Source organism: Simochromis diagramma, unplaced genomic scaffold (assembly GCF_900408965.1).
Source record: "Simochromis diagramma unplaced genomic scaffold, fSimDia1.1 OVJJ01000338.1, whole genome shotgun sequence".
NCBI lineage: Eukaryota > Metazoa > Chordata > Actinopteri > Cichliformes > Cichlidae > Simochromis > Simochromis diagramma.
In genome coordinates, this window is record NW_024387088.1 from 557,703 (window position 1) to 570,706 (window position 13,004).

The following is a 13,004-nucleotide window of genomic DNA, read 5'->3' on the forward strand; positions in this document are numbered from 1 at the left end:
CTTGGCACTGATCACCACCTGCACTCATGTATATATCATGTATATATCTATCCACTTAGCACTTTAATTCTTATTCTTATTTTATATTTTTATGACAGTATGTTGCACTGAAGCACCGCAGCAATTTCCTAATGTTGTAAACCTGCTCAACATCTGGCAATAAACCCTTTCTGATTCTGATTCTGATTCTGATTCTGATTCTGAGAGGGTTAGACATCTATAAATATTGTAACATGACACTGCTGTGAAGAAAAGGAGAAGGAAGAAAAAATACAAAAAACTGGACTCTTGTTTTAAATACTTTAACTGTTTTGATTTTCTTCCTCCAGCTGTGAAAATATGGGTCAGAAACAAGGTCTGTTTTATTAAATGCGGACAAAAACAGTTTTAAAAAGCCAAAATAGTTTATTCTTAAGGCTCATTTTACACAACCAGAAAATAAAAAGAACTATATAATAAACCTGTAAAAACTTCATAACAAATATTATTGAAAATCACAATCTTAAGGTAGTTCAAAGTGGAATAAAGTTAGCTTTAAAGCTTCCAAGTTTCAAGGGTCTGATAAATGGTAAAGCTGATGTTGATATGTAGGATTAGCAGTAAGAAGACCTTACACAGCCCTCCCTGTAAAATCACAGAAACAACTGTGCAAAAAAGAACAACATGAGAAAAGTGCAAAATAACAAAACAAGAAAGTTCTTGTTGTTGTTTTTAGGGAGTTGAAGAAACAAAAAATAAGGAAAAAGCTTATTTCAAAAGTCCCGTTAGCTTGATTATTAAAGAATCATAAAATAATACATCTACCTCTAACCTACCATCTGTGTTGGAGGTTTATCTTGACGAGTGCTCAGGCGGCGTCATACTGACACACCAAGATAACCATGTGAAGATAATACTTATTCAGTGCTACTAGTGAGTCAGAAAATGATACCATATATTAACATGAAAGCATTTACTTACTTACTACTACTTTTTAGACTATATGTTATGGAATATATTAAAAATGGACTGTATCCAGCCGTCTCTGCTGAATGATTAAACATGACTGAAAAATCAGTCGACAGAAAGTAAAACTCGAACTGCATGACCGACTCTCCTTTGACTGTCAGCTGACATCAGCATTTTACTTTCTTTTTGTCCAGTTGTAAAAGTTGCCACATCCTCGTATTTCAGTTCCACTCTAGATCGAGATGAGTGGCTCTGCTTCTGGAGAGTGCGTATGTCTGCGCTGAGGCCGTGCAGTGCTTCCACGACGCGCGTTTGAGACAAAAGGAAGCTCTTTTGAGTGTGAAGGAGAAGTGGAAAACACATCGTCGCTGTTTGTTGAAAGAGCAGAATTGCTGTCTTGACTGCTTCTTTCCGTCTGAGAGCTGGCTGCTGCATATTGTGTTGAACCGGCAGGTTCTGAATCTCCTCCTGTGGTCTTTGATAATCTGTCAGAGTTTGGACGGCTGCTGCTGGTTGAAGTCTCTGGTTTGAGGTTGTTGTTGCTTTGAGGAGACTTTTGTCTTGATGGATTACTGGGATTTAAGATACCTGGTGAGGATGTGGAGTCATTTGATGACTCGCTGGGGGGTGTGTCCGGACTGGGTGTGCTTTCATTCATCTCATTCGGTAGCTGGTGGATGCTCTCTCCATTAACACTCGGTTTCTGTCCTCCAACTGTAGAAATACACACACAAAAGAAGAAAAGACACACAGTTAGCATTTTGTTTTCCTGACATTTCCCTGTTTCTATTACAAAGCGGAAAAGAAAACATAGTATACCTGATATACATGAATGCACTAACCTTAAGCATTAGGTAAGGCAGTTGCTAATATCCTTCAGTGGCTAATTTATAGCATGTTATTTAAGCTTATTTACTCTATCTGCAGTTGCTGCTTCTTCTGCAAGCTATCTTGCAGCTTGCAGACCGCCTACATGTGAGTTCCTGCATTTCGTGTTATGTCTCTGCTATGTCTTTCCCTGCCTGTTCACATAAATGCATAAAAGGATGAGGACATCAGAGTAGCCATGCAAACAAATAAATAAATGCCACCAAATGAAAATAACTTTCCTTTAATTAAAGCAGTCGCAGTTGAACTACCACTGCAGTATGCCTCTGTTGTCCACATTAAAGCCTGCACATTACTGCATCTTTTTACCATAATTTCAGTGTTAATTCCCTGAATTTCATAGCAAATCCAGGTTCTACTTCACTTGAGTGACCCCATATTTTGGGATTTGCTCTGATTAACAAGGTTATTTTAATGAACGAAAGCTGCTTTGAGCTGTGTCTTTATCAGTGAGGGCCGGTGATGGGAAACGTCGGCGTTACTAATGGCGTTACTCTTTTCGGTAACGAGTAATCTAACGAATTACTATTCCTATCGTTACAACGCCGTTACCGTTACTAACAGGAAAATGCGGTCCGTTACTATTTTTCAACAAACAGACAGTTGAAGCTGTGTTCAGCTTACCACATCTTATATCAGTTGCACAGAAGTAACAGACTACATAAGTAATCTGGACGCAACAGCTTTAAGCAGCTGCGCACTCCTGCGGACAGTAATCACGATCACTGTCTAGCACAACACCTGGAGCTAAGGGGGCAAAACAATCGCATGAGTGCTGCTGTTTGACTGAGGAAGAATAAAGTAGTCGTGGTAAGCCAATCACATGACCACTTAAAGACAAAGCAACAAGGTGATATATACCAGTTTTTAAATTGTGTCGACAGGCCAAACAAGGCAAAGTAAATATTTTTTAAAGGTGAAATGTGGGGAAAATCCAAAGTAGTTAAAAATGGCAAATTATACCGTGGACCCCAGAGGGTTAAACGTTTTTTAGTAGTAACGCAATAGTTACTTTTCAAGTAATTAATTACTTTTAGAATATTGTAACTCAGTTACTAACTCAGTTACCTTTTTGAAGAAGTAACTAGTAACTATACCCCAGTAACTATAACACTGGTGAGGGCACAGTTCCATTTTCCTTTGTGTGTGTAAAATTTGGAAAACTCCAACTGTAAGATAGAAGCATTTTAGTTACAATAGCATTCATCTTTATTTGAACCCAACAAAAATGCTTTGGGGGCAATTATGAGACAAGTTGCTATTGTGTCAGCAATTTGACATTAAAATTACTTACTTACAAATAACTATTTAAATATTTTAGACAGTATCAAGGTTCTTATTTATAATGGTACGAAAATGCTGCTTCTCCTTGACTCATTTGATGTTTAACTTATAAATTTCTGGACTCTTCAAGCAAAACAAAAGCTCTGATGCCATCACAGTGGGCTTTGAAAACTGCTTTTCGAAGCTGCTGATAGCCAGCATTTTTTCCTTGTGTCCTCTCACCAGCAACTTGTGGATTCTTGTGTTATTGCTGTGTCTGAATGCCAGAAGGTGGGTCCTGTTTACATGATTTTGTGTAAGTCAAATGCTTTTGCGTGTATTTGTTCCCTCGTGACTATGCTAATGCTATCTTACGCTAATACGCTATGTAAGCTACTAAGCTAGTTAATGCTAATTATAAACCTTGTGTAATTGTTAAAGTTGTTATACATGTGAGTGTTGAATACAGTTTCCATCTGGAATCTCTGTGCTAGAATTATGTTTGGACGTGTTGAATGTTTGACGCACACAGTACTGATAGTTGCTTCATGTGCCATTACTACAGACCACAGCTGAATATATCTGCTAAACTTGGAAGCTCTGTGTTCTCCCACCATACCTTGCCACGCTAAAGCAGCTAAACTTCTGGAGACAACATTCTGTCCATTTTATAAATTGTCTAATTAATTAGCAAATAATTAGAAGTAGTTAAAAACAAAGGCACAAAATGACTTACCGGAGGAGCAACAGCGCTTGACAATAAAGTATAAGAGTGCACAGGTGATTGTGACTAAAAGGATCGTCACTGCAACGCTGATTACGATGTTTAGAGTGCAGGATCTCAGGTATTCATCTGAAATGATTAAAAAAAGAGATTCAATGAGAAAATCAAGATCATTTTACACGAAGAGACACTGGCATAATTTATTTTTTGAAGGTGCTTTTTGATGCACTTTTATTCTGCAAAATGTAACATTTAGAATCATTACAAAAGAATAATGAAATCTAAGTTTTATGCAGTCCAGCTGATTCAGGTGTTAAGCTTACCCGGTATGTAAAACTCTGAGTCCCTAATCTGGTTTATCTCAGGCTGCTGGACTCTGCAGATGACCCTGTGATTAAAAAGACACACCTTTAGGTTTCATTCACAGTTTTGTCCTGGAAAAAGAAAACTGATGTGCACTTTTTGTCATAGCTTATGCATGACTGCACTGATGCAGTGACTTGATATCACATTCCCATTTGGATGAAGTAAATGACACAGATAAAATGAGATCTGAGGTCTTGAACTTTAGGCATTAAAATGATATTAAACCTGTTGGTAGCAGTATGCAAAGTCACTCTTCTTGTAACTGTCAGACACCCTGGGGAGTTTCCATCTCTCTTTGGGTCTTCAGCACTGATCTCATTTCCCTGATTGTCAAGAAATGTAATCCTAGGCTCAGGGAACCAGCACTTAGCCTCACACTGCAGAGTCAGTCCTCCTCCAACACCAGAAACAACTGAGAGTTTCGGCTCAGAAACGGCACCTGTAAAAACAAGAATTATTCAGGATGTGGCCTTTGAACCTTCCAGCAAACATTATTACAAAAATTTTCACTGTGGAAAATACTTTAATGTCAAATATTATCTGAGGTTTGTGGATCAAAGAAATCATTAAAGAATCTGCATGTTCTCCTAAGAACATTTGGCAAAGACGATTGGGGAAAATCTGCAGATAATTGGTTACCTTTGCTTAGAATAAAGAATAGAAAGGAGAAAACCCTCAGACTATTTCATTAAATAATAAATCATTTAATCTGACATTCACAGTAAAATCTGTGCACTCCTCACGCTCCTCGGAGTCTTTAGGGAAACCTAAACCAAAATGTGAGGTTTGTGCTGATCTCCAAAGTGGAGGAAAGGATAAATACAGCACTGCACTTTGAGTTAACGTACCTACAAACAGCTCCAGCCTTGTGATGACTTTCTTTTTCCTGTTCCTCCGAATTGCACACTGGTAGTTTCCACTGTCATTTAGCTGCACATTGGATATCACCATTGACAGGTTTCCGTTGTGAAGTTTGTGCATGATGAGGTTTGTTCTGTACTGAAAGACTGGATTCTTCATCTCAAAGGTCTCACATCCATCCCGGTACAGGAAGGCAGTGTTTGGAAACAGACCCTCTTTAGTCCACTCCAACTGTTGGCACCTCACTGTTGATGGTGGTGATGCAGGGCAGGAGGATAGTTTCACTGACAAAGGCAACGATCTTTGGTCCAGTATCCACTAACATTATTCCTGTGAATAAAAAAGAAAACAGAATATGTGTGGCAACTAATTACTGTGTTTTTCCTACAGTCAAAGAACTGGATCTACTAATATAGTTTACATGTGCAGCAACAGTATTTCTCAATGCTATAGAACTCAAAATGCCCAAGTTAACAACATTAAAACAAGTTAAAACATTTGTGTACAGCTTGGTAGACAAACCAGCTTTAGCCTCTGTAGATGGTACATCTCTACATGACAACAGCAGGAGCGATTTTTTTTTTTTAAATGTATTTATTATTATCACTCATTGAAATTTTGTTGAGGTTTAACTTTTGCAGTTGAGCCTACTTCGATGGGTCTGCCAACACTGGCAGCTATTTCCAATAGGCTAGGACTCAGTTGTATAAATTGTATAAAGAAGACCTTTTGGCTTCTTTTAGGGCATTTATCCCTCAAATACCTATTGTGTAATACAGTTTATTGATGCAGTTTGCTAAACAGAATGGTAGCATTTAGCATTTATTTAGCAATCAAATTTGGTTACAATTTGGTCAAATCTGGCTCCAAACATACAACATTGTTTACAGGCGTAAACATTAAAGCTTTGAAAGCCCAAAAGCAAACAGTGGGATGATTTTTCTCCCAGAATAATGGATGCCATTATTATATCAAAACGTGAAACTGCTTGGTACCTGTACACTTCTCCTCCATTGCTCAGGCAAACTGTCTAAAATAATCTGGTCTTCTGTACCTGCACAGGTATATCAGCTCGACTAACCACATTTCATTCTTCATATTCTCCCCCCCCCTCTTCTTTTAACTAAAATGTTGGACTCTTACAGTGAAAACATAATAGGCCTATATAGATAGGACGAAGTGTGTGTGTGCACACCATTTTCCTGTGCACACACACTTGTTAGAAAGTAATGTGTGGCATCTTTAAGTGGGCAGAAGAGATGCACCGTGTTGTAAAATGCATCAGTTGCTGTTTTTGTGTTATTTTGACCTGCAGAGGTTAAAGGTGTTGAAGAAAGTCAGAAAAAAGTCTTGGCATGTGTTCAGTACAGACAGATTTAAAAGTCATGCTTGTAAAGTTAAAATGTCATTTACTTCCACTTTTTTTGTCATAGCTTATGCAATAAAGGAAATCCTGTGTAGTCATGTGAGACTGAGATCTTAAACTTGGTGCAGAGCATGACTCTAATGCATGCAAACACAAACGCTTGCAATCTCTTGTAACTTGTTCAACAGAACCCAATGACAATTAACACATCTATACAAAAAAAACAACCACAGCCACAATCTATTTTTAATGCTCACAAAAAGGGATACAAAAGAATGATCACCTCACAGCTTGTGCTTTTAAAACCACCTTCCTGTAAATCTGTAGTGCAATTTGTACAGTAAATATACCAAAACTCTTGGTAAACATACAAAAAGAAGCATGAACCATGTGCTTAGTTACTGTGCATTGCATGAAGTCACAGTAAGTTATTTCTGAAGTTGTTTCCTGTAACACCTAATTTGACAGCTGATATCAATCACTGTCTTACAAGATGATGTCTAAAGAAATGTTGCACAAAAAAGTAAAGCAACATATTTTTGGTACCTTTATAAGATAATTTGATTGTTGGTTTGTGTTCTTATAATAAATGAACTAATGTAGAAGTACTTCCTTTCAGTTTTTATGGCTACGTGCAAGACAAATGTAATAAATAAACAGCCAGCACAGTGCATCACATGGTTCAGTCACATGGACGTACAATATGTAAATCAACCACAGACAGCATATTAAAGATAATATGGCCTTCCTGGCCTGAAAAGTGACGGTGTTATGGGACTGCCATTCTTCTTATGGAGGGCAAAAAGAAGTTCGGTTGCATAGGTGTGTGGGAAAACAATGCATGGTGCCCCATGTCCTCAGATTTACAACCTTTTTTGTTTCTTAAAAATGAAAGTCAAGCCATTAACTGTAAAAACCTGCTAGGCATATCACTTTTTACACAAATATTACCAGAAACCATGAAACAGTGTGGATGTGTTTTCAGTTCTGCCTGATTGAAACCACCTCAAACACACAGTCAATAGAAGTTGAAACAAGTAGTGAGAGCAGTAATGACTACAGTCATATCTAAGAGGTGCAGCAGCAGAACAGCTGAGATAATCCATCCACAATATAAGTTTAGTCATTGATATACTGCTGCATGAGCTGGGCTGTAGTCACATCGTAAGGATGTAAAAACTGAGCTTTAAAATGAACAGTGGTAATAAAAACATAGGGTGACAGTGATCACTGACTTTTTCAGATTAAATAAAACAAGATACAAAGAATTAACCATTCACCATTAACCGTGTAGTCCACTGTATATGGGCATATAAATGGACAACGGGCAGAGGCAGCTACTACACTGATATTCTCTCCATTTCAGCTGATTTTATAACAAATATATTGTCGTGTGATCTGCACAGTAATTCGTGGGAAAGTCACGTGACACAAAACACTCCCACGGGACTGTAGAAATCCTACCTCTACAAGAAGATAGGACCACGGCGAGAAGGAACGCAAGGACGTGCGTGGCCGAAGCACAGAAAAACGACCTGCCGGATCCACGGGTGTGAAATAAGGACTGAAAAAGGACCCAAACTCTGTTAACCTGCTCCATGCTTCCTCTCTAGAGGGCAGCCTGAGGCATAATGATGTGCAACAGTTCCAACTGTATCTCATTCACAAAACGGGAAGTGGGTGGGTTCATGATGGTGTGAATGTCATCATGCACTCTTGTTTGGTTTTTTAATGTATTTGTAGTTTAGGAGATCATAGTCATTGTGCTCTCTTAAACTACACCCAGATAAGATTCAAATGCAGTACAAGATAAATCTGGCTAAATGAAAACAAACTCAAAAAAGACAATAAGGTCTGCTGCTTCAAGTCAAACAGTGAGTGAGTGAACTGAAAGTGCTTCCTTTCATCATGCCAAACAATACAAACAGCTACAAAAGTAGCTTTGTAATGCTGAATGTGCTGAAACTGACAACTTGTTATCATAGATTGTAATTTTCTAATTCACATCACATTTCACATGAAACCCTTTGGGAAATCGTCCAGTGTCTCAAAAAAAAAAAAAAAAAAAAAAGCTAAAAGGAATATCTTAAAGACACAAACCCCCAAATTTAAGACAAAAGGTCGCCCAGCAGATGATGTAGACAGGATTAACACAGTCACACAAATCTTTGCTCTTTGTTGCTCTTTGTTGCTCTTTGTCATGCTGAATAGTGGTACTGACACGTACTAGTCCTCGGCTTCCTTCCTTCCCCTTAGCATAAAGTCTGCAAACAAATATAACTCAAAGCAACAACAAAAGGATGTACAACACAGCCACAAACCACATCCACATTGTAAGTAGTCATCTAATGTCTTTGATATTAGACAAAGACATTAGATGACTTTGAGGTCTGGTCTCTTATATAAAATTAACAGGGCACATGTCCCTCAAAGAAACTATTAACCAGAACAACTAGAACCAATTATTGAGCTGCTGATTAAAAAGTATAATATTTGTAGATGTAACCAGAAAACCTTAAAAAATCTCAAGATTAAATCAGGAGGCCGATGAGAACATAACGCTATCATATTATTTATCACAACATTAACAGCACTTAAGGAAATCCTGTGTGGTCATGTGAGGCAGATTTCTCATACTCGTCACACAGCATGAGTCACATGCATGCAGAACACAAACACGTCTTGCAAACCTTTTTAACTTTTTCAAGAGGATTGAGTGACAGTTATGGGAACATCAGTTAAAAAAAGGAGAAGAAGAAACACAACCACAATTTATTTTTAGTACAAAAAAGGGATACAAAGGAATCATCACCTGATAGCTTGTGCTTTTAAAATAACCTTACTGTTAATCTTTACCACAATTTTTACAGTAAATGCCATGAAACTTTTGGTAAACCTACAAAAAACAAAAGCCAAGAAACATGCTTTGTTACTGTGCATTGCATGAAGTCATGCTAAGTTACTGTAATTTTGAAGCTCTGGTCATTTCCTGTTTACACTCAAACAACAGCAGTACAGTCATTTGACAGCTCACATCAGTCAGTGCATTTCAAGATGAAGTCTACAGAAAATTTGTGTGTGAGAAGTAACTCATGTAGTAGCACTTTATGTTATTTGCTGACAACATAGCCCGTGTGATTATGTTCACATCTGAATCTGTTAATAAAAGAAATATGACTGAATACAACAACTTTAACATTCATATTGTTGTATTTTATGCTTTTGATACAAACCAAATGATTCATCCAGATAAGATATCAGTGATCTCAATAAAATGTGGCTACTGATTCTATTAAAGTGAAAGTGCTCATTACACGGACACACTTCTTTACGTCTCTAGGGATGGGTATTGATAAGATTTTCACGATTCCGATTCCATTTTTGATTCTGTTTAACGATTCGATTCTTTATCGATTCTTTTTTTAAAAAGGAGAACACTAAGGTCGATTAGTTTAGAACTTTGTTTTATATCTTCTCTTTGAACAAGATAGAAATTTAGGAGTAACATGGCCTTACAAACCCAACAGTGAAATCTTAAGAGATCCACAGCCTACGGCTCTTCAATGGGGTGTCACAGGGAGAAAAAAAATTGTAAATGTAAAATAATAAAATAAATATTCTTCTGTAGCAATAACAAAGTATAACATAAATTATTCTGTAGCAATTACACAAGAATATCCAGTAATGTCCCTGCCTACAATTAAACACATTCACTTTAAATAGGGGCATCTGCTGTGGCAAATGGGTGCAAGCCTTTGACCACAAACTTAGTCTCTGCTCGGTGACATTCGTCTATCCTGGCCTGAAAGGAGACGCTACCGGTAGACTGCAGCGAGAACTGCCAGCATCTGATCCAGACTCTGTCTCTCTCATCATGGTCACCTAAATGCACAGTAATGGCAGGTTTTGTAATAAGGCAGATCGCACTAACATAATATGCACTGTTAGTTGATTATTTACCTGCCGCATTAACGGGAGAGGACGTGCAAACGTTACCGCTGCTGCTGTGTTGAGATTCACGAGTCCGGAGCGGAATTAAAACCACGACATTCATTTAAGGTCATCGTGTGTTTTGTGAGCAAATGCTTTTGCATATTCGTAGTGTTTCCTCCCTTAAATGAAACATCTACTTTGCAAGTATTGCAAGTTGCCCTGTTGTCATCCGTTCTCGTAAAGTAAAACCAAACTTTTGAGTGTTTGAGCCGCTTAGGCGCCGTGTTTCCTGCCAGGTAAATGACGCTCCGCAACGTGGTGACGTCATTCGGGGCGACTGGAATCGATAAGGGAATCGTTTGCAAAAATGGCAGACAATTCCAAGGAATTGAAACAGCGGGAACCGGTTCTCAACAAGAACCGGGTTTCGATACCCATCCCTAGTCTCTAGCCTGTTATACCTTTGCTGTGCATTTTCATTTTTCATTATTTTCCTTTGCAATGCTGAATATGGTAAAAGCGGCAACTTTATGTGTTAACAGAGACTGTGTTTTGTTTTGTTTTTTATAGCACATTATAAGAAGAGACTCCTGTGTCTTCTCAACTATACAAAAGGTCACAAAAGGTCCACCCAACAGATGGTAGACAGCATTAACACAGTCAGATGCAAAATGTCAAAGCAACAACAACAGACCTTTGCTCTTTGTTGTTTCATTCTGGACTGTGGTGCTGACACTCACCAGCCCTCGGCCTCCTTCCTTCTGCTTAGCGTACACCCTCAGGGCGCTGGAATTTGGGTGAAACCCTCCATGCACAGTCAGGAGTTTTCTTGTCTTGATGTTTCTGGCATTTATCTCCTCATTTGGCCAACTTATTATCCCGGTGAGGTATCTGATCACTGTCATTGCGTAGGTGTTGATTGCCCAGATTTTGTTCTTCCCATTTAGCTTACTCCTCAGAACTTGCTTTACTCTCTGCACATACTTGGTGGTTGCAGCTTTCCTAGAGGCCTATTCATGGTTTCAGTTTACCTGTAGGATTCTCAGGTACTTGTAGTTGTCCTCGATGTCTGCAATGTTGCCTTATGGTAGTGCAGTCCTCCCCAATTCTGACTACCGTCTTCATTACCATCTGACTACACTTCTCAAGTTCAAATGACAGTGTCTCTTTCACTCCTGGCATACAGCTTCCTGTCATCCATGTAGAGGAGGTGGGCGGAGATTGCTCCATTCTGGAGTCGGTATCCGTAGCCAGTCTTACGACCAGTCTGGTCTTGCAACTCCAAGCAACAGCTGTATCAAGAGCTGGTGTTTTGCCCCTTTGGTGTTCCTTCCAATTTCTTTCTGTGTTGAACATATTGAGTCATGTACCTGTTCTTAAAGCCCTGTATCACACACACATACATGTATATCCATCCATCCTTTTCTAGTTATCTAACTCAGGGTCACATCTGCCACACGTGCACTGCATGTAGTTATCTAATGTTTCACTTTGGGGATCTGGTCTTATATAGCGCATATATCATGGAAGTCCTTTGAAGAGGAAGAAAAAAACCGAAAAAAGGAAGAAAATAAACAATTACCAGAACAAGCAGAATAAATTTTTGATCTGCTGAAAAATGTAGGATATTTAGATATAAAGCCGAATTTTAAAAAGCTGAATATTAAATCAAGAGGTCGATAATAAAATGCAGTTATCATATCCTACCACACGGTTGCGCTGTTTTTGAGTAAATAAGCCAAGCTTTAATTTCACGGAGCTTGAAATCTTAACAGCAATGCGTTATTAGTGCTAACTTTTTTATTATTACAATTATAGTCACATCTACAGTGCTTATTAAAACTTAAACAAACATAAACCATTATGCAGCTTCACTGACCAAAAGGCCATAGACCTGCTGTAGATGCAGTGATGAGTGAGTTAACCTCTGTCAGTCATTCAAAGGTGCTGTCGATGGTTTCGAAAAATACGATGGCTGTTTCCTGTTAATCACACACAGTGAATCATTTTCAGCATGAAAAGTTACTCATAGGTTGGAACAAAACAGAGGGACACTGGATGAGGTAAAACATCAGTTTTACTGTAATAAGTGTTGTATGTTTAAAACAGCCTAATTCGTTTCAAAATAAAAATTTAAACATGAACCATAATAATTTTCTCCTAAATCCTCTTCCTCTGAACAAAAACAGATTGATTGCAAATGTGAAACTGTTTAAAAATCCTATTAATCAGCGGTGCCACCTTTGTCATTCGCTGGTTTCTGAGTTTTTACTTCACTCTGTCTCTCTCCCAATAACAATAAAATATTTTTTTCTAATGGATGTGAAAATGTTTATGCAGTTTTTTTACAGTTCATGGAACTCCGAGTATCTGCTGTCTGCGAAGTTACTCGTCTGTCTGACGCAATCAAATGCTGACATAAGTCTCTGCAAAACTTACTGTCACCTAACAGTACAGTTCCTCTGCTTTGTCAGTGACTGAAGTGTAATTGTATGCCTACATTTATATCTTTATAAGCATTGGCAGGCACTGACCCCATTTTTCAAAGACAAGGCTCGTCTTTTTGAATAGAGTCCAGAGCAGAGAAGAAATTTCTCCCTCTTATATGTTTTGTCTATGCCTACGGAAGCTTGTGATAAAGAAATGTCATCTATG

At 38.2% G+C, this 13,004-nt stretch overlaps 1 protein-coding gene across 1 annotated transcript in view; it reads right to left on the reverse strand.

Moving 5' to 3' along the window:
* Positions 1-507: 507 nt before the first annotated feature.
* Positions 508-13,004, reverse strand: part of LOC120742671 (butyrophilin subfamily 3 member A2-like) — an 18,295-nt gene continuing 5,798 nt past the window's right edge. The window contains exons 3-6 of the mRNA XM_040046099.1: positions 4,415-4,628; positions 4,147-4,211; positions 3,836-3,952; positions 508-1,662 (exon numbers count right to left, since the gene is read on the reverse strand). Coding sequence (XP_039902033.1) covers positions 1,181-1,662; positions 3,836-3,952; positions 4,147-4,211; positions 4,415-4,628 — 878 coding nt within the window. The 3' untranslated portion in view covers positions 508-1,180. The remainder of the gene's footprint in view (positions 1,663-3,835; positions 3,953-4,146; positions 4,212-4,414; positions 4,629-13,004) is intronic.